At 49.4% G+C, this 22,639-nt stretch overlaps 1 protein-coding gene across 1 annotated transcript in view; it reads right to left on the reverse strand.

The window, feature by feature from the left end:
• Positions 1 to 15,859: 15,859 nt before the first annotated feature.
• Positions 15,860 to 22,639, reverse strand: part of LOC140125882 (solute carrier organic anion transporter family member 1C1-like) — a 66,037-nt gene continuing 59,257 nt past the window's right edge. The window contains exons 12-15 of the mRNA XM_072144763.1: positions 18,106 to 18,290; positions 17,396 to 17,460; positions 17,195 to 17,312; positions 15,860 to 17,111 (exon numbers count right to left, since the gene is read on the reverse strand). Coding sequence (XP_072000864.1) covers positions 16,940 to 17,111; positions 17,195 to 17,312; positions 17,396 to 17,460; positions 18,106 to 18,290 — 540 coding nt within the window. The 3' untranslated portion in view covers positions 15,860 to 16,939. The remainder of the gene's footprint in view (positions 17,112 to 17,194; positions 17,313 to 17,395; positions 17,461 to 18,105; positions 18,291 to 22,639) is intronic.

The raw sequence follows: 22,639 nt of genomic DNA on the forward strand, positions 1-22,639 counted from the left end.
GGAACCAAGATGTATGGACAGTGAGGAACATAAGACGTGGTGATGCCTAATGGAGGAGACGTCACCTTCAGTATCTGGAGGGAACACGTAGGGACTTCTCGTGTGTCTGTAGCTGTATTTACTCTCAGTATATATGAGGTTGGTATATGGCAACCACGATGGCAACTGGAGGAGCTATGGCTGCTGGAGGAGCACTGGGAGCCACGGTGGCAACTGGAAGAGCTATGGTTGCTGGAGGGGTGCTGGGAGGCATGGTGGGTACTGGAGGCCCTATGGCTGCTGGGGGGGAAATGGGAGGCACTGTGGTTAGTGGGGGCCCTATGCCTGCTGGATGAGCACTGGGAGGCGCGGTGGCTACTGACTGCCCTATGGCTGCTGGATGGGCACTGGGAGGCACGGTGGCTGCAGGAGGGGCACTAGGAGGCACGGTGGCTACTGGGGACCCTATGGCTGCTGGAGGGGCACTGGGAGGGCATTGGGGCTCATTTACTAAGGGTCTGCGAAGCGCATTTTCATTAGGTTTCCCGATGGTTTCTGTTTTGCGTCGCATTTAACAGGGCTTTTTGGCGTGCGCGTCAGATTTTGGCCCATTGATGCCGGCTTTCATCAGGGATGGGCCATCAGACGGTCCGACGGATTCGGACAACGTGCAGGATTTAACATCCTAAATTGTGTTGCAAGACATGCACTTACAAGCACCGGGAAGAAGAAGGTGAACTCCGGGGACCTGAGCGGGGAAGCGACAGATGCAGGATAATGGACGCACGATGTTGGTGAATCGCACCGGACTAAGCAAATGTGCCCCATTGTGTATAGAGCGATGGTGGTGACCAAACAACTGAACTCCTACCATGTTATAGGGTAACAAGGGGCGCGGTGTGTTACCCCCGTGTATGTGTGACCCACAACTGCCCCATCATTCGTCACTGGGCATCTGTTGGACATGAGGTCTCTGTCCTTGCTGGTAGACTGTGGGGAACACCTGGCTGCCTAGGAAAGTTACCCCTACTAGTCCTTGTGTCAGGGTTTGCAGTCTTGTCAGTATTGCCCCAGAGTCATGGACCCCACAGCCCCTAATCCCCTCCTCCCAGGGGTCACGCAGGTGCTCCCGCCACGGCTCTGCAGAGTATAGATCTCCCTGGTGTTGGAAGCCTTTCCAGGTGGCGCTCCCCAGGGGTCATGGCCTGGTTCCCCCTCCTCAAGCGTTCCTGCGCATCCTCTGTGGTTCCTGCACCTAATACTGAATGTGAGGGTGTGGGAGTGAATCCATGGCCGGGTCACAATAGTCTCCTCTCTAATGGTCTTATTAGACGCTCTCCCTTCCTCCTTCGGTAGCTGATATCGCGGCTCCGGACCCTGTGCACGCTGGTTTATACAGAATCTGCACGTTGTAGTGTCAGCCACTTGGAGCCCATTTGGAGATTAGAAAGAAATTGTTCTGATGACCCGATCTCAGGACCAAAAAATGATGGTAGACCATGAATAACTGCTGGAGGCTTTTAACTGGTCTTTCCTCCTCCAGCTCCCGGGCAGGGCCCATATGGAAGATGCTGGATCTGCGAATCGTTAGTTACCTGTGCACCCAGACTGCTATTGTGCGGCTGCTATAGTTTTGTGCTACCTACCTCCCTACGGGTAGTTCTTTGTGGAGTGGGTTTGTCCGATAGGAATCCAGTTTTAGCGCAGTGACCCCCTATTTGGATGATTTTTGTTTGGAGGTTCTGCTGATTCGTCTGTTTGTGCCCATTTGTTCATGCGTCACTTTGGTGTCCCCCTTTCAGCTGATGAGTGACTGGTAGGACGTGTTGGCGAGTAGCTGCAGTCGGCGTTATACACTTGGTGGCCCTGGTTTTGGGATGATTTTTAGGGATGAATGGGTTGCAGAGCCTTGGCCCCTGGCGTGGTCTGACTCTGGCCTGGGTTGGAACCTGACTTTTCTCCCGCTCTCCGACCTGTGGTGGTGATTTAGTGTTGGGGCCACTGTTTGTCACAGATAACCTGGGTGTTGTCTTCTTTTTCTGTCTCCTTCTGATTCTCTCACTGTTGCATCACTTGGAGTTTAGAGTTGAGCATCGCCTTCTTATCCAGACGTGTATCGGGTGTGTCTAATACTTTGGCTGAACCTTGGTCCCGTTTCAATTTCAAGGTTCTTGCCAGCGACACCTGACGGGGGCTTCAGAAGGTCTGTGATGCCCCTGGTGCTTGACTTGATGCTCCTCAGAATATGAGACCCAATTGTTTTCCTTAGCCGGTAGCTTAGCCCTTTTTGGAGCCTTCCTAACCGGAAGCTTGTCGCCCCATAGGCCGCCCACCAGGGGTTTATTAAGGAATGATGTTTACTTAGGCCTGAGTGTTGCTTGTATACAGGTAAAGTATTCGAAACCAATCTACATGGCCGCGGCTCTTGGATTGTGTAGTGGCTGTCTCTGGCCCGCTGCGCCTGGATGCATTGATTCTTTTCCATGTCTTGGGTCCTTATTAATAGTTCATGAGGACGGGCTCTTTTACTGTACCCATTTCTTCCAGATTGGGGCAGCTGAAAGATGACCTGGGGCGGCCTCTCGGATTCACAGGTTATGGGGATTGGGCGTTGAAGGTCTACATACTTTGCTTGTTACGTTTGTCCAGGGTTTTTTTGTCTTGTTTTTCAGGTTTTCCATCTAATATTAGACCCGGGCCAAGTGTTTGACTTCTGGGTTGGATAACAGCAAAAAAGAAAAAGAATAGGGAATGTAGGGGAAGGAAAAGGTGTGAGTGTGTCTTAAAAATGAACTTTTATTTATTACTTAAAATTCTTGAGTGGGTATTCTTGCTCATGTATAACAAATGTTAGCATAGCAGCATAGTGAACTGCTTTACTATTATCCAAGTCACTGGGGTGGTGTGTATACACCCCGGGATTGCACTCGGGTATGGGTGCCCTTATATTTTGTTATACCCTCCCGAGTTTAGTATTTCTCCCACTTATTTCTACTGTGGGTATCAGAGGTTAAGGATTAGTACGGTTCCAGTGCTACCCTGCAGCCTAGAGCGCTGCTATGATATTAATATATGTTGTCACTGTCAGGAGAGCGATCGTGATGTGTAGTAAGATTTGTCGCTCCCTGACTAGTGGCACTGTGTCGCGCCAGCAGTAGATTGCAATAGTAGGATCGCGGCCATGAAGAACATATGCCGCGTCTCCCTCACTGCTGTGGCGCGGACACAATCGCCTCGGCTTGCGTGCGTCCACACCGCCGAGACTGGCAGCTCTTTAGTACACTGGTCACTATATTTACTGATTACTGCTGTCCCTGATATAATCTGGCCCTAGAATGTGACTCTGGATAAACTAATAGCGTCCCGACACGTGTTTCGCCGGGTCTCCCCGGCGTCTTCTAAGGGCAAAGACGCCCGGTTCCGGACGCTTTTTATTGAACCATTTGTGATTGACGGCTTAATGAGCCAATCCCTGAGCTAATACTTTTAGTGTGTTTGGGATATAATGAAGAGAGTGTATCATTGTCCTTTCCTCTAATGATATCCTTATATTATATTGTGTAGACAAAATTCATCAGAAGGGACATAACATTCCAAGATCGAGAAAAGGAGGGGCCAGTAAAAACATACAACAATATTGAATCCAGATAAATGCACAAATCTTTTTTTAAGTAATTCTTCTACCTTATGGTGACTTGTTGTCACTAAATATTGGAAATAAATGATGATAAAAAGCGCAATGGGATGTCATTAGTATGAGATGAGTGTTTAGTTATGATACAAATAACAAAGGAAGAAGAAGAGAGAAAAAGAGAAGTACCGGAGCACCCCTCTCATCATACAATTAGGGTCAGGAGAGGGAGTAATACTGATTTCGTAGAATCAATTGGAGATAGGACAAGGAAGCAGAAGTTATTTATTCCCAATTTATCTATTATGGATGTTTATAGAAAAACCAGTACATAGAGATGCTAAATATCATGAGATTCACAGGAAACATCCAAAACCAAAATTGTCATTCAAGCCTCTGTGTTTAAGGCTGCCCATCCTGTAGATCCAATAACTCTCCTTTTGCAGACGCAGAGTATCCAAGTCCCCACCTCTAATTCCTAGTGTGACTTGGGTGATTGCCCACCCTTTAAGGCCCTTATGGTTACAGTTCTGGAATTTTCGAAAGTGTTCTGCGATGGGTGTGGGTTGGAAGATTTTTTTCTGTCTCTCGGCTTCCTTCTGCATTTTGTCATAGTTTTTTATGGAGTATATATGCTCTCTAATCCTTGTTCTCATCTCTCGGATGGTTTTCCCCACGTATATCAGCTTACAAGGGCATTGGAGGGCGTAAATTACTCCAAGTGAGGAGCAGGTAATATGTTCCTTGATGTTATAGTTATGTCCGTCCTTGTCCTCAAATTTTGTTGTTCGTACCAGGATCTGGCACGCCATGCAGAGTCCACATGGATAAAATCCGGCATATTTGTGGTGTGTTGCCTTCTTGGTCTTACAGAAGTGGCTCTGTACCAGCATATTGCCTATAGAGGAACCCTTTCGGTATCCGCGTGAGACCCTTTCACCTACCACTTTGGCTAATTCAGGATCTAGGGTACCTTATATACTCGAGTATAAGCCTAGTTTTTCAGCACAAAATTTGTGCTCAAAACCCCTAACTCGGCTTATACTCGAGTCAACTAAAAACATAAAGACAAAACTCACCTTTCTGACGTCACCCATAGGTCCTCTTCTGTCTGAGACAGTCTGAGACAGAAGAGGACCTATGGAGGACGTTGGAAAGATGAGTACAGTGTTATTTTGTTTTCTTCTACAGGGGCTGGGCAGGCTGTATACTACAGGGGCTGGGCAGGCTGTATACTACAGGGGCTGGGTAGGCTGTATGCTACAGGGGCTGAGCAGGCTGTATGCTACAGGGGCTGGGCAGGCTGTATGCTACAGGGGCTGGGTAGGCTGTATACTACAGGGGCTGGGCAGGCTGTATGCTACAGGGGTTGGGTAGGCTGTATGCTACAGGGGCTGGGTAGGCTGTATGCTACAGGGGCTGGGCAGGCTGTATACTACAGGGCGCTGGGCAGGCTGTATACTACAGGGGCTGGGTAGGCTGTATGCTACAGGGGCTGGGCAGGCTGTATGCTACAGGGGCTGGGCAGGCTGTATGCTACAGGGGCTGGGCAGGCTGTATGCTACAGGGGCTGGGCAGGCTGTATGCTACAGGGGCTGGGCAGGCTGTATGCTACAGGGGCTGGGCAGGCTGTATGCTACAGGGGCTGGGTAGGCTGTATGCTACAGGGGTTGGGTAGGCTGTATGCTACAGGGGCTGGGCAGGCTGTATGCTACAGGGGCTGGGTAGGCTGTATGCTACAGGGGCTGGGCAGGCTGTATGCTACAGGGGCTGGGTAGGCTGTATGCTACAGGGGCTGGGCAGGCTGTATGCTACAGGGGCTGGGCAGGCTGTATACTACAGGGGCTGGGCAGGCTGTATGCTACAGGGGCTGGGTAGGCTGTATGCTACAGGGGTTGGGTAGGCTGTATGCTACAGGGGTTGGGTAGGCTGTATGCTACAGGGGTTGGGTAGGCTGTATACTACAGGGGCTGGGCAGGCTGTATGCTACAGGGGCTGGGTAGGCTGTATGCTACAGGGGTTGGGTAGGCTGTATGCTACAGGGGCTGGCAGACTATATACTGGGAGGCTGTAACCAATGCATTTCCCACCCTCGGCTTATACTCGAGTCAATGGGTTTTCCCAGTTTTTTGTGTTGAAATTAGGTGTCTCGGCTTATACTCGGGTTGGCTTATACTCGAGTATATACGGTAAGTATCCGCCAGTGACGGTTAAAGATCCGGTTCATTTCATTCCATTTATCGTGTAGAGTGGTAATAAATCTAATCTGTGAATCTACAGTTTTGGGTTTTACTTGTAACCGTGAGGATCTGTCAGTGTGGAGTGCGGCATTATATGCTTTCTTTATAGAACGACCCGAGTAAAATCTCTGACGTAGACGTTGCCCCTTCTTTAAACCTTTCAAGAGTGGAACAATTCCTTCTTAATCTTAGGAATTCCCTTGATGGTTCGGGGTAAATGCGCACTCCCTGCATGTAGCAGGCTGTTAGTAGCCGTCTCTTTTCTGTACATTCGTGTCTGGATTGAGCCATCTTTATCCACCTCAATGTTGATGTGCAGAAAGGGAATGGAGGTTTTACCATGCATGAGGGTAAGTCTGATATTGCAATCATTGTTATTAAGATGAATTCCCTCATATTCTCCTCTGATCCCTTCCAGATGAACACCACGTCATCTATGTACCTTTTCCAAAGTACAATATGATGTGTGGATTCCTCTAGAGTGTCACAGAATACCCGCTCCTCCTCCCACCACCCAAGGAACAAGTTGGCGATAGTGGGCGCACATGCTGCTCCCATCGCCGTTCCTTGGGTCTGGAGGAAGAAGCGGGCATCAAAGACAAAGTAGTTGTGGCGAAGTACGAAGAGCAAGGCTTCCAGAATACATTTTTGTCGCATTGGACTTTTATTGTTGTGGCGTTCTAAAAAATATTTGACAGCCTCGCACCCCACTTGCTGACCGATACTGGTATACAGGCTTTCCACATCTACTGTGACAAGGATTTCGTCCTGTTCCAGAGAGGGGCCTTCTAAGTCTTTCAAAATCTGCATGGTATCTCTTGTGTACGAGAACAGATCTAGGACATAGTGGGGCAGATTTACTTACCCAGCGCGTTCTCTGTTCTGGATTCGGGTCCGGCCGGGATTTATGAAGGTAGTTCCTCCGACGTCCACCAGGTGGCGCTGCTGCGCTGAAAAGCATCTCAACGTGCCGGAATGCACCGAGCTGGACCAGGTGAAGGTAAGCGGTTCCCAAGCGACACTTTTTCAGTTTTTAAATGCGGCGGTTTTTCCGAATACGTCGGGTTTTCGTTCGGCCACGCCCCCCGATTTCCGTCGCGCGCATGCCGGCGCCGATGCGCCACAATCCGATCGCGTGCGCCACAATCCCGGGGCAATTCAGGTACAATCGGCCCAAATCGGAAATATTCGGGTAACACGTCGGGAAACCGCGAATCGGGCCCTTAGTAAATGACCCCCAGTGTCTCAATTCATTGTCCAACCAACGACTTAGTCTCTCGGTCAGACATACCGGACACGATGGGCCTGCCCGGTGGAGCATTAAGGTCCTTATGGACCTTAGGCAACATATAGAATGTCGCCACTTTCGGGTGCCTGACCGTGAGAAAATCCCTCTATTGAGTGGAGATGGCTCGATCCTGCCGTCCTTTGTTTAATAAATTCTGGTATTTGACCAGGAAGTCCTTTGTGGGATCACTCCACAGTTGTTTGTAACATTGTGGGGGTCATTTACTAAGGGCCCGAATCGCGTTTTCCCGACGTGTTACCCGAATATTTCCGATTTGCGCCGATTGTACCTGAATTGCCCCGGGATTGTGTCGCACGCGATCGGATTGTGGCGCATCGGCGCCGGCATGCGCGCGACGGAAATCGGGGGGCGTGGCCGAACGAAAACCCGACGTATTCGGAAAAACCGCCGCATTTAAAACCCGAAAAAGTGTCGCTTGGTGACCGCTTACCTTCACCTGGTCCGAGGTGGTGCATTCCGGCGCGTGGAGATGATTTTCAGCGCATCAGCGCCACCTGGTGGACGGCGGAGGAACTACATTCATGAATCCCGGCCGGACCCGAATCCAGAGCAGAGAACGCGCCGCTGGATCGCGAATGGGCCGGGTAAGTAAATTTGCCCCTGTGTGTTCAAAAGTTGCCTCTTGGCTTCTTTTATGTAGGATTCCTGGGGCCAGATAACCACATTCCCCCCTTTATCTGACGTCTGGGTTGTTTCTGCATATTTTGAGGCCCTGGAGGAAGGAGTTTTTGGGGTTTCAAAGTGTGGATTTATTAGAGTGGTATCAGGAGCCTAAAAAGGGTTCAGGTCCTTCTGGGGGCAGCGTCCATTACATTCGGAGGGAAATGTTTGGTGCTTCTGGTGGGTAGCTGAATTATTACTCTGTCAATGTTCTGTTTTATTGAGGTTATCATCTTTCTTCCCAGAAATAGTCTAAAAAAATTTGAATTGTTTGGTACCGTGGAGCGGGTTGGGTCAGGCGTACTGTTAATTCTGAAAACAGGATAAAACTCCAGCTCCCCTCCAGCTCATTATGTCTCACGCATGGAGCCGGCACGGGACCCACCTTGTTTGGAAAGGTAAGGTAGCAATCAACAATAATCCAGTGGTCCAGCCAAGTTCCAAAGTGTATCAAAAAACATCCGCAGTGTAGATTCCATCCACCAACGCGTTTCCGACGGCTTAACCGTCCTTAATCATGGTCTGTCCAAACCAAGTCTTGTCGGCATCTTTATGCACTAGTAGATTGATTCACCTGTGTGAAAAATGGGGTGGATCTATGGCCGGAAGTTTGCATGTCAGACTATGGTTGGACAGAGTACTAAGTAACAATAGTAAATGCAAAAAATAACTTGCTTCACATACAATGCATTTGATACAAGACAAGAAAAGGACAATAGTTTTTAAAAATGAAATGCATATGTTGAGAAGAGAAAAGACCCCGATGCTTCCGGTTACCAGGGCAACACAGGCGTTGTTGAGTCAAATTTTGAGGTGTGGATCACATGATAAATCCAATCATGTGATCCGTGGTGAAGTAACCAGCGCTCGCTAAGTGTGTCGCGGCCAGGGGAGGACCCCGCTGTGGGGGCAGAAACTTCCCAGCAACCTCCAGGTGCGGCACGCACGGCGACCCGACAAGGTATGTGTTCGTTGGTGCGGTTTTGCTAGTAATGTAATTCGGGGTGCCTTCGTTGCCATGATAATCTCGGAGCATCTTTCTTTTGTAAAATGTATCTAAAGAAAAAACAGAAGACAAAAGTAAACCGAAACAATCTCATGCCAATTGGACTACTACGTTCTATTGAATGTGAATACAAATGGGACTATAAATGTAATAATAATTATTAGTCTAGGAAGAGTTCTGAGCATGTGCAGAGTGGAGAGGAAAATGTGTTGTTTGGTTCCAAAAAAATAATTTCATATTTTTGTCCTGTTTGTTTGTGTTTATTTACATCCCTATTTCTCCGCGGGCCTAGGGACCTGATTTGAGGTGATCCAGAGTGATTCAATAATGATACAAAAATACAAACCCTTGGGATGGCGTGTGTCTAAATGAAAGATCCAATAAGCCTCCCGTTTGTGTCATTTGCTTTTTAAGCTTCCTCCTCTTGGGGGCCTGCACACCTTCTCAAATGCAAATGTCCGAAGAGATCGAATATGTCCTTGATGAACATCGGTGAAGTGCCTGGATGCTCCAGACATTCCTCTGCACTCTTTTTTGCCAATGTCATTTAAACGTTCTATAAATCTCACTCTAAATTTACGTCCCGTCTGTCCAATGTACATTAAATCGCAATCTGTGCAGATAATGGCATATATCACATTGGATGTGTTACAGTTGATGCAACTCTTACTGTTAATTCTAGGATGGCCTTTTTATGTTTACTCTAAGTGTGGGATTGTAGTGCGGCACAGGGAGTTGGTGGCGAACACCTCCAATATAACGTGGCCAGATGTGGTTTCTCATTGTGGTGAGCAGACGCTTCTTCTTGCTGAGTGGGGTCATAGATCTGTAGATTTTAGATGGTTGCTCAGTTGGCCGACTTGCCAGCTGGGAGATTAGCATTCAGCTTACAGGGCTAAAAAGTGTGTCTATCCCAAGTGCCTGATTTTGGACTACTACAGGTTAATATTAGAGATGAGCGAACATGCTCGTCCGAGCTTGATGCTCGGTCGAGCATTAGGGTACTCGAAACTGCTCGTTGCTCGGACGAATACTTCGCCCGCTCGAGAAAATGGCATCTCCCGCCGTTTTGCTTTTTGGCGGCCAGAAACAGAGCCAATCACAAGCCAGGAGACTCTGCACTCCACCCAGCATGACGTGGTACACTTACACGTGGATAGCAGTGGTTGGCTGGCCAGATCAGGTGACCCTGGGATAGACTAGCCGCTGCCCGCGCTGCTCGGATCATTCTGTGTCTGGATGCCGCTAGGGAGAGAGCTGCTGCTGGTCAGGGAAAGCGTTAGGCTGTTCTATTAGCTTACTGTTAGGCAGGAGTGATTCTACAAGAACCCAACAGCCCTTCTTAGGGCTACAATAACGTTATACATTTTTTTTTTTATTTGCTTGTGGCTGGGCTTGCTGGCACTAGTAGTGCAGCTAGTACCATATTGTGAGGAATTTGCAGGGGGACTTGCTACCGTTGTGTTTAGCTCTTAGTGACGCACATATCCACCTCAAACACCGAAGTGGGACAATTTATTAGGGGTTTGATTAGAATTAGGCAGGGTCTGCTGATTTATTTTTTTTTTACCTTTATTTCATTTTATAGCTCAAAGTCATCAGGCACAGCACAAAATCCAGTTGTGTGCTGTCAGTGTAGGTTAGAAACTAGCCATAGCAATAGGATAGCATCGTTTTGTAAAAAAAATAATAAAAAAAAAAAAATAAACACAAAAAAAATAAAAAATTAAAAGTTTACACTTTAATTTGGAAAATGTTTAACCCGAGGGCTAGGGGTAGAGGACGAGGGCGGGGACGTGGGCGTCCAACTACTGCAGGGGTCAGAGGCCGTGGTCCTGGCCGGGGTGAGACACCACCTGCTTATGAGGGAGCAGGGGAACGCCGCAGAGCTACACTCCCTAGGTTCATGTCTGAAGTTACTGGGACTCGTGGTAGAGCACTGTTGAGGCCAGAACAGTGCGAACAGGTGATGTCGTGGATTGCGGACAATGCTTCTAGCCATTTGTCCACCAGTCAGTCTTCCACGCAGTCCACCCATGTCACCGAAATCAGCACTCCTCCAGCTCCTCCACCTCAGCCTCCTTCCCCCCAGTCTGCCCCCTCCCAGGAAAATTTGCCATTTGAACCGGCATACTCTGAGGAACTGTTTTCTGGACCCTTCCCACAGTCACAAACCACTTGTCCGGTTGCTGCTGAGCAATTTTCCGATGCCCAGGTTTTCCACCAGTCGCAGTCTGTGGGTGATGATGACCTTGTTGACGTACTGGAAGAAGTGTGTAAAGAGGTGTCCGACGATGAGGAGACACGGTTGTCAGACAGTGGGGAAGTTGTTGTCAGGGCAGGAAGTCCGAGGGGGGAGCAGACTGAGGGATCGGAGGATGATGAGGTGACAGACCCAAGCTGGGTTGAGAGGCCGGGTGAACACAGTGCTTCTGAGACGGAGGAGAGTCCTCGACCAGAACAGGTTGGAAGAGGCAGTGGTGGGGCCAGACGGAGAGGCAGGGCCAGAGCTGGTGCATCAGCGCCAAATGTGTCAACTAGTGAAGCTCCCGTGGCGAGGGCTCCTGCGGCGAGGGCTAGATTTTCAGAAGTCTGGAGGTTCTTTAAGGAAACACCGGATGACCGACGGACTGTGGTGTGCCACATTTGCCAAACCAGGATCAGCAGGGGTTCCACCACTACTAGCTTAACTACCACCAGTATGCGCAGGCATATGAATGCTAAACACCCCACTCAGTGGCACCAAGCCCGTTCACCTCCGGCCGTGCACACCACTGCTCCTTCCCCTGTGTCAGCTGCTAGTCAGCCCCCTGCCCAGGACCCTGCCACAAAAACCCCATCGTCGCCTCCACGATCCTCCACAGCATCCACCAGCGTTCAGCTCTCCATACCCCAGACGCTGGAGCGGAAACGCAAATATAGTGCAACCCACCCACCCGCACGCCCAAGCCCTCAACGTCCACATCTTCAGATTGCTAAGCCTGGAGATGCTGCCCTATAGGCTAGTAGAGACCGAGGCCTTTCGCAACCTCATGGCGGCGGCCGCCCCTCGGTATTCGGTCCCCAGCCGCCACTACTTTTCCCGATGTGCCGTCCCAGCCCTGCACAAGCACGTGTCAGAGAACATCATCCTTGCCCTGACCAACGCCGTTTCTGACAAGGTCCACCTGACCACGGACACGTGGACGAGTGCTGCCGGGCAGGGCCACTATATGTCGCTGACGGCACATTGGGTTAACTTGGTGCAGGCTGGGACCGAGTCTGACCCTGGGGCTGCTCATATACTGCCGACGCCAAGGATTGCGGGGCCTACCTCGGTCCAGGTCTCAAAGGCCTACTATGCCTCCTCCTCCTCCCACCCCTCCTCCACCTCCTCCTCCGAACTACCATCCGTGGGCATGGCGCCATCAGTCGGTAGCTCTAGGCACAGCAGCAGTGCCATCGCTAAGCGACAGCAGGCGGTGCTCAAACTGCTGAGCCTAGGCGATAAAAGGCACACCGCCCAAGAGCTATTACAGGGCATCACGGCGCAGACTGATCTGTGGCTGGCACCGCTGAACCTGAAGCCAGGCATGGTTGTGTGTGACAACGGCCGTAACCTGGTGGCGGCTCTGCAACTCGGCAGACTGACACATGTGCCATGCCTGGCCCATGTGTTAAATCTGATAGTTCAGCGTTTCCTCAAGACATATCCCAATCTGTCTGATTTGCTCACGAAGGTGCGCCGCATCTGTGCGCATTTCAGGAAGTCCAGCACAGATGCTGCCACTCTCAGGGCAACGCAGCGCCGTCTCCAACTGCCCGCTCACCGACTGTTGTGCGACGTGCCCACGAGGTGGAATTCAACATTAACCATGTTATCCAGAGTTTACCAGCAGCGCAGAGCGATTGTAGACTGCCAGATGTCAACTTCCACCAGAACTGGTAGTCAGGTCAGTCAGCTTCCTCAAGTCTACAATGAGGAGTGGACGTGGATGTCTGATATCTGTCAGGTGCTGAGTAACTTCAAGGAGTCAACACAGATGGTCAGTGGCGATGCCGCCATCATCAGCCTCACCATCCCGCAGCTTGGCCTGTTGAAAAACTCTCTGGTTAGCATGAAGTCGGAAGCTTTGCGCTCGTCACAAGAGACGGGGGAAGAAGATTCCCTTGTTGATAGCCAAAGCACCCTCAGGTCTGTTTCTTAGCGCATATCGGAGGAGGTGGAGGAGAATTTATTCCAGCACCGATTACTGGGTATTCACTCTCCTGGACCCACGGTACAAGCAAAATCTTTCCACCTTCATCCCTGGAGAGGAAAGGAGGGTGAGAATGCATGAATACCAGCCGGCCCTGGTGCACAAGCTGAAACAGTATTTCCCTTCTGACAACGCTAGCGGCAGAGTGCGTAGTTCTGCGGGACAAGTAGCGAGGGAGAGTAGGCGAGCAGGCAGCTTGTCCAGCACTGGCAGGGGTACGCTTTACAAGGCCTTTGCCAGTTTTATGTCACCCCAGCAAGACACTGTCACCTGTCCCCAGTCTCGGCAGAGTAGGGCTGATCTTTACAGAAAGATGGTGAGGGAGTACGTAGCTGACCATACCATCGTCCTAAATGATCACACAGCTCCCTACAACTACTGGGTTTCAAAGCTGGACATGTGGCACGAACTGGCGCTGTACGCCTTGGAGGTTCTTGCCTGCCCTGCCGCTAGCGTCTTGTCCGAGCGGGTTTTCAGTGCAGCTGGTGGCATCATCACCGATAAGCGTACACGCCTGTCGACTGACAGCGCTGACAGGCTGACGCTTATCAAGATGAATAAAGCCTGGATTTCTCCGGATTTCCATTCTCCACCAGGAGAAAGAAGCTCAACCTGAATAATGTATGCACTCCTCCTCCTCATTGTCCTCCTTCTCCTCCTCTTTGTACACTAAAGCAGAGGAAACTGGCTATTTTTTGCCAGGGCCAACTGGCTCTAGCTATAGCACTCTATGTATTTAATTTTTCTGGAGGGCCACCGACCCGGTCCTCTGTTTTAAGCAATTTTTGGGAGTGCCACATACAGGCACTCAATCTATTTAATTTTTCTGGAGGGCCACCTACCTGCTCCTCTGGTTTGAAAACTTTTTTGGACTGCCACATACAGGCACTATCCAAATTAAATTGTCTCCATAGCAGCCTCCACACGTCGTCTTTTTAGCTGGCTCCACACGTTGTCTCCATTGCTACCTCCACACGTCATCGCCATAGCTGCCTCCAAAAGTCGTCCATATAGCTGCCTCCATACATTGTCTCCTTATCAAACGAACTGTGTCAGGCAGAATTTTGGGTTGTTTTTATGGATTCCACATCAAACTTGTTAACTTTGTCGCCACCCTGCTGTGTAATCCACAAAATATACTGGCAAACTTTTATCATTTACCGATATTATTTCAGCGCTTCTTGCGCATCTGTTTACATTCCCCTCACCCGCCATATCCTAAACTTATAAGAACGCTACTACACTTGATCTTATACAAAAGGTTCTTAGAAGTGCTGTTTGGGGAGTAGCCTAGAGACAGGGGCTTGGATTGGCGAAAGCTCGTCTGGCAGCGGAGCGCCAGCTCCATCCCAAGATCCAACTAACATAGTTTTAACTGCAGCACCTTTAATCTACTACTAGTTTACTGCCTCCATACATGGTCCCCTTATCAAACGAGCTGTGTCAGGCAGAATTTTCAGGTGTTTCACCAGATACATAGTGGAACTCGGCCCATCTGTCGCCGCCATGCTGGAGACCTGAAGTTGCAATCATAGCAGCGCAATATGGATGCCCCATACTGTCGCTCTTAATCATGGAACCATTTCCGTAAAAACAATTAAAAATAGAACCACTATGCTATTCCATTATTCCTAGGTGAAATATTCAAACGACCCCGCCTGATTTGAAAATTATAATTTTTTCAAAGTAAACGCTTCTGGCCCCCAGGCCCATTTTGGGTGGGGAGGAGCCGAGAGACAAGGGGCTTGGACAGGCGAAAGCTCTCCTGGCAGTGGACCGCCAGCTCCATCCCAAGATTAGGCGGCCTCAGAGGCATCCATGCATGCTGCCCCTGCTGTTTCCTGTCCATTTTGCCTCCACGATCCTCCACAGCGTCCACCAATGTCTCATTTCAACTCTCTATACCCCAGACGCTGGAGCACGAGAGGATATGCAGCACATCATCCCCTTATCAAACGAGCTGTGTCAGGCAGAATTTTCAGGTGTTTCACCAGATACATAGTGGAACTCGGCCCATCTGTCGCCGCCATGCTGGAGACCTGAAGTTGCAATCATAGCAGCGCAATATGAATGCCCCATACTGTCGCTCTTAATCATGGACGTCGTCTCCATGGCTGCCTCCACATGTCGTCCCCTTATCAAAAGAGCTGTGTCAGGCTCATTTTTCGGGTGTTTCACCAGATACGTTATGGAACTTGGTCACTATGTCGCCACCATGCTGTGTTATCGACTAAATATACCGTCAACCTTTTGTTCACATAGGAAATCATTTCACCTCCTTTGGTGAAGCCTGAGTCCATTTAGGGTATGTCGCCATGCCACTCTCTAGCCTGCCGCTGCTGCCGCTGCCTCTGCATGCCGTCCCCTATAGTGTCAGGGTCAATTATTGGATGTTTTAGATGCTATCTAGCCTCATTCTGTCACTCTGTCATGGCCATGCTGTTGCCCATAATTTTGGCATAATGGTGCGATTAAGCAGCCTCAGAGGCATCCATGCATGCTGCCCCTGCTGTTTCCTGTCCATTTCCGTGGTGTTTCCATCCTTTTCTGAGGTTCCCAGGTGTTTGGCCAAGCTTCCCTGTGCAGAGCCTTGGTCCCCTTGAAAAATGCTTGAGTCTCCCATTGACTTCAATGGGGCTCGTTATTCGAGACGAGCACTCGAGCATCGGGAAAAGTTTGTCTCGAATAACGAGTACCCGAGCATTTTAGTGCTCGCTCATCTCTAGTTAATATATTAAAAATAGAACTTTAACCTAATTTTCCACCCAGCAAGAAGACATTTATATAAGTTACACATTTGTGTTACGGATAATTTATTAAAGGGCCCAAACAGTTGGTTCACATAAGGGGCTATGTTTCCCTCCAGTCTAGAGTAATGACCATGTTGGATGCCTGTTGGAAGACTTCAGGACCCTGTCTCCTGGTGTCTTAGGACACTAAGCTTCTTCATATCGAGTAAAGCAAATGTAGCAGTGCACCGACCATGCCCACATCCTGGCCACCGAGTCATGAGTAAGAAGAGCTAAGGAATTGGGAGATACCCTCTGGTGAGTGCTGCTCTTTTGCTTGATGTATTTGCACAATATTGGGTTGGGATGGTCACGTATAACTAACAGTATATAAGAGAAGAGGCAGATGATAAATGGCAAGAAACCAGCGACCTGAAAAGTTGATGATAAGAGAAGGACAGTGGAACGGGCAGAACTGCTGAGCACCCAGGAGGACAATACAAGTCAGGATCATCCTTCTGGACCATGGATGAAGTTCCTCTCATACCGGGCCTGCATGTGTGGAAGAGCAGTATAATCATCCCCCTGCCACCATATTGTGCAAGAGAGAGAAATGAGTAAGGTGGTGAGACATTGACTACCCGACTAGAGGAATGAGCAGCACACACAACACACAGACTTTAGGCTATTGGTGAGGCAGGCGCTTGGTGGTGCCTCTTTTTAAGGTACAGAGGGGAATGGCCAATCTACGAGGAGGCACAGACTTGGTGGCTGTAAAATCAGAAGCAATGACAGGACAGCAGGATGGTAGTTGGCCAGTGACCGCCCAGTTGGCCAAGATCCAGGGACTTGGATGGTCCTTCCAACCACCACAAGTCATGTTATATATGAAGAATAGGAATGAGGATCGGTCAGTTGGCTGAAGGACAGATATCAGAGGGGGAGGAGCACAGGGGTCTCTCCCGGGGTCCTTCTCCTTGTGATATGTGTGTAGGAGAAGAGTTTGGTTGGGAAGGTCTTTGTGGCTGATAACACTACAAACCCATCAGTTGGTTTGCGTAACTGGTTGTTGCGTCCCACATCTTCTCCTAGGACTTATGATCTTGGGTTGATCTTGGGTTGGGGGTCATTAAATCAAAGACTGTTCCTATATTTCAGAGGCATCATTTGCCCCTTTCCCACAATCTTTGGGGTGCATCAGTCTATTGGCCTCGTTCCCTTTCTTCGCTGGATACTTCTTCTTCACCATAGATATAAAGCAGAGGAAGAAGATGAAGGACGGGGCCCAGAGCCCATTGATGAGTCCCTGGAAGGTGTTCCTGCAGGAGAGGAAGGAGGGACATGATCCATTGTGTCACAGGCCCGGCTGAGCCTGATTTTGGTGAGCTTTATGCCTCGTTACCTGTAGGAGTGGTTGTCATACATGCGACAAGCCCCCCGCCCTCCGCATGGTGTGGTCCCCCACTTCAGGCAGGTTCTATCGATGAGAGCCCCAAAGTAAATAGGAGATGGGATTCCGGCTGTAGAAGAAGAGGACACCGGATTAGATGCCACTAGGGCTTCCTGCAAGGCGACACACGTTACCACCAAGATGTCCACTCACCTAAAGTCCTGATGAGTAACATGTAGACCCCAACCCCCAGGGATTTCAGCTCTGAAGGGAGGCACCTGCAGAGGTATAAAGAGGCAACGACAATCATCCATCACATCTACACAAAGGACGACCTACAGATCAGCAGATATTAGTATACACATAGTACTGCTCCCTGGTCTCTCCCTGTATATACAGATCGTACTGCTCCCTAGTCTCTAGCTGCACATACAGATAGTACTGCTCCCTAGTATATCCCTATATATAATGCACCTGTATATACAGATAGTACTGCCTCCTAGTATCTCCCTATATATATATACGGATAGTACTCCCTCCTAGTATTTCCCTGTATATACAGATAGTACTGCTCCCTGGTATCTCCCTGTATATACAGATAGTACTGCCTCCTAGTATCTCCCTGTATATACAGATAGTACTTCTCCCTAGTATCTTCCTGTATATACAGATAGTACTGCTCCCTGGTATCTCCCTGTATATACAGATAGTACTGATCCCTAGTATCTCTCTGTATATACAGATAGTACTGCTCCCTAGTATCTCCCTGTATATACAGATAGTGCTGCCGCCTAGTATCTCCCTGTATATACAGATAGTACTGCTCCCTGGTATCTCCCTGTATATACAAATAGTTCTGCTCCCTAAACTAAATTAATATAGATGAAGTTGGTAAGAAAAGTCTGAAATCTGCGAGAACTCACCACAGGAGTATGACATAGGCCGGAGTAATTCCACCGGAATATGTGAAAATAATAATTCCTTGAACAACGACGTAGATTATAAACATTGTGTCACAACTTTCACTGCGAGGACACGAGCCGAGGACCACGGAAGAATTTACTGAGGGGACACCCATGGACTCAATGCAGGAGCAGCTCTGATAAACCTGTAATAACCCAGAGACATCACTGATTATAATGTACAAGACCCTGATTATTACACAACTCACTGATTATTACTCAACTCACTGATTATTGTAGCTGGATAGAAGAGCAGGGAGAGGGGAGAGACAGTACAGAGAAGTGTCCCTGTGTAGCAGGATAGAAGAGCAGGGAGAGGGAGAGAGACAGTACAGAGAAGTGTCCTGTGTAGCAGGATAGAAGAGCAGGGGAGGGGGAGAGACAGTACAGAGAAGTGTCCTGTGTATCAGGATAGAAGAGCAGGGAGAGGGGGAGAGACAGTACAGAGAAGTGTCCCGTGTAGCAGGATAAAAGAGCAGGGAGAGGGGGAGAGACAGTACAGAGAAGTGTCCTGTGTATCAGGATAGAAGTACAGAGAGAGGGAGAGAGGCAGTACAGAGAAGTGTCCTGTGTAGCAGGAGAGAAGAGCAGGGGGAGGGGGAGAGACAGTACAGAGAAGTGTCCTGTGTATCAGGATAGAAGAGCAGAGAGACGGGGAGAGACAGTACAGAGAAGTGTCCTATGTATCAGGATAGAAGAGCAGGGAGAGGGGGAGAGACAGTACAGAGAAGTGTCCTGTGTAGCACGATAGAAGAGCAGGGAGAGGGGGAGAGACAGTACAGAGAAGTGTCCTGTGTAGCAGGATAGAAGAGCAGGGAGAGGGGGAGAGACAGTACAGAGAAGTGTCCTGTGTATCAGGATAGTAGAGCAGGGAGTGGGGGAGAGACAGTACAGAGAAGTGTCCTGTGTATCAGGATAGAAGATCAGGGAGAGGAGGAGAGACAGTACAGAGAAGTGTCCTGTGTAGCAGGATAGAAGAGCAGGGGGAGGGGGAGAGACAGTACAGAGAAGTGTCCTGTGTAGCAGAATAGAAGAGCAGGGAGAGGGGGAGAGACAGTACAGAGAAGTGTCCTGTGTAGCAGGATAGAAGAGCAGAGAGAGGGGAGAGACAGTACAGAGAAGTGTCCTGTGTATCAGGATAGAAGAGCAGAGAGAGGGGAGAGACAGTACAGAGAAGTGTCCTGTGTATCAGGATAGAAGAGCAGAGAGAGGGGAGAGACAGTACAGAGAAGTGTCCTGTGTAGCAGGATAGAAGAGCAGGGAGAGACAGTACAGAGGAGTGTCCTGTGTATCAGGATAGAAGAGCAGGGAGAGGGGGAGAGACAGTGCAGAGAAGTGCCTCTGTGTAGCAGGATAGAACAGCAGGGAGAGGGGGAGAGACAGTACAGAGAAGTGTTCCTGTGTAGCAGGATAGAAGAGCAGGGGAGGTGGAGAGACAGTACAGAGAAGTGTCCTGTGTATCAGGATAGAAGAGCAGGGGGAGGGGGGGGAGACAGTACAGAGAAGTGTCCTGTGTAGCAGGATAGAAGAGCAGGGAGAGACAGTACAGAGAAGTGTCCTGTGTATCAGGATAAAAGAGCAGGGAGAGGGGGAGAGACAGTGTAGAGAAGTGTCTCTGTGTAGCAGGATAGAAGAGCAGGGAGAGGTGGAGAGACAATACAGTGAAGTGTCCCGTGTAGCAGGATAGAAGAGCAGGGGAGGTGGAGAGACATTACAGAGAAGTGTCCCCATGTGGCAGGATAGAAGATTAGGGAATGGGGAGGAGACAGTGCAGAGAAGTGTCTCTGTGCAGCAGGATAGAAGAGCAGGGAGAGGTGGAGAGACAATACAGTGAAGTGTCCCATATAGGTGGATAGAAGAGCAGGGAGAGGGGGAGAGACAGTACAGAGAAGTATCCCCAAGTAGCAGGATAGAAGAACAGGGGGAGAGGGAGAGACACTACAGAGAAGTGTCCCTGTGTGGCAGGATAGAAGATTAGGGAATGGGGAGGAGACAGTACAGAGAAGTGTCCCATAAAGCTGGATAGAAGAACAGGGGGAGAGGGGGAGAGACAGTACAGAGAAGTGTCCCCATGTCGCAGGATAGAAGAGCAGGAAATGGGGGGGAGAAAGCACAGAGAAGTTTCCCCCGTGTATCAGGATAGATAAGCAGAGAGAAAGGGAAAAACAGTACAGAGAAGTGTCCTGTGTAGAAGAATAGTAGAGCAGGGAGGGGGAGAGACAGTACAGAGAAGTGTCCCTGTGCAGCAGGATAGAAGAGCAGAGAGAGAGAGAGGGACAGTACAGAGAAGTGTCCTGTGTATCTGGATAAAAAAGCAGGGATATGGGGAAGAGACCTACAGAGAAGTGTCCTCGTGTAGAAGTTTAGAAAAGTAGGGAGAGGGAGACAAACCATACAGAGAAATGTCCTGTGTAGAAGAATAGAAAAGTAGGGAGATGGAGGAGAGACAGTACAGAGAAGTGTCCTCATGTAGAAGGATAGAAGAGCAGGGAGAGGGAAAAACAGTACAGAGAAGTGTCCCCGTGTATCAGGAAAAAAGAGCAGGGAGAGGGGAGAGACAGTACAGAAAAGTGTCCCATGTAGACGAATAGAAGAGCATTGAGATGGGGGAGAGAAAGTACAGAGAAGTGTCCCCATGTATCAGGATAGAAGAACAGGGAGAGGGGGAGAACTAGCACAGAGAAATGTCCCCGTGTATCAGAATGGAAGAGCCGTGAGAGGGGGAGAGACAGCACAGAAAAGTGTGCCTGTGTAGCAGGATAGAAGAGCAAGGAGAGGGGGAGAGACAGTACAGAGAAGTGTCCTGTGTATCAGGATAGAAGAGCAGGGAGAGGGGGAGAGACAGTGCAGGGAAGTGTCCTGTGTATCAGGATAGAAGAGCAGGGAGAGGGGAGGGTCAGTACAGAGAAGTGTCCCCGTGTATCAGGATAGAAGAGCAGGGAGAGTGGGAGAGACAGTACAGAGAATTGTCCCTGTGTAGCAGGATAGAAGACCAGGGAGAGTGGGAGATATAGTACAGAGAAGTCTCCCCATGTCGCAGGATAAAAGAGCAGGAAAAGAGCCAGAGAAAGCACAGAGAAGTTTCCCCGTGTATCAGGATAGATGAGCAGGTAGAAAGGGAAAAATAGTACAGAGAAGTGTCCTGTGTAGCAGGATAGAAGAGCAGGGAAAGGGAAAGACAGCACAGAAAAGTGTCCAGTGTATCAGCATAGAAAAGCAGGGAGAGAGGGAGAAAGAGTACAGAGAATTGTCCTGTGTAGAAGAATAGAAAAGTAGGGAGATGGGGGAGAGACAGTACAGAGAAGTGTCCTCGTGTAGAAGGATAGAAGAATAGGGAGAGGGAAAGACAGGACAGAGAAGTGTCCCGATGTATCAGGATAGAACAGCAGGGAGAGGGAAAAAACATTACAGAGAAATGTCCCATATATAAGAATAGAAGAGCAGGGTGATGGGGGAGAGAAAGTACAGAGAAGTATCCTCGTGTAGCAGGAAAGAAGAGCAGGGAGGGGGAAAGACAGTACAGAGAAGTGTCCCCGTGTATCAGGAAAAAGAGCAGGGGGAGGGGAGAGACAGTACAGAAAAGTGTCCCGCGTAGAGGAATAGAAGAGCATTGAGATGGGGGAGAGACAGTACAGAGAAGTATCCTCGTGTAGCAGGATAAAAGAGCAGGGGAGGTGGAGAGACCTTACAGAGAAGTGTCCCCATGTGGCAGGATAGAAGATTAGGGAATGGGGAGGAGACAGTGCAGAGAAGTGTCTCTGTGCAGCAGGATAGAAGAGCAGGGAGAGGTGGAGAGACAATACAGTGAAGTGTCCCATATAGGTGGATAGAAGAGCAGGGAGAGGGGGAGAGACAGTACAGAGAAGTATCCCCAAGGAGCAGGATAGAAGAACAGGGGGAGAGGGAGAGACACTACAGAGAAATGTCCCTGTGTGGCAGGATAGAAGATTAGGGAATGGGGAGAGACAGTACAGAGAAGTGTCCCATAAAGCTGGATAGAAGAGCAGGGGGAGAGGGGGAGAGACAGTACAGAGAAGTGTCCCCATGTCGCAGGATAGAAGAGCAGGAAATGGGGGGGAGAAAGCACAGAGAAGTTTCCCCCGTGTATCAGGATAGATAAGCAGAGAGAAAGGGAAAAACAGTACAGAGAAGTGTCCTGTGTAGAAGAATAGTAGAGCAGGGAGGGGGAGAGACAGTACAGAGAAGTGTCCCTGTGCAGCAGGATAGAAGAGCAGAGAGAGAGAGAGGGACAGTACAGAGAAGTGTCCTGTGTATCTGGATAAAAAAGCAGGGATATGGGGAAGAGACCTACAGAGAAGTGTCCTCGTGTAGAAGTTTAGAAAAGTAGGGAGAGGGAGACAAACCATACAGAGAAATGTCCTGTGTAGAAGAATAGAAAAGTAGGGAGATGGAGGAGAGACAGTACAGAGAAGTGTCCTCATGTAGAAGGATAGAAGAGCAGGGAGAGGGAAAAACAGTACAGAGAAGTGTCCCC

Source organism: Engystomops pustulosus, chromosome 4 (genome assembly GCF_040894005.1).
Source record: "Engystomops pustulosus chromosome 4, aEngPut4.maternal, whole genome shotgun sequence".
NCBI lineage: Eukaryota > Metazoa > Chordata > Amphibia > Anura > Leptodactylidae > Engystomops > Engystomops pustulosus.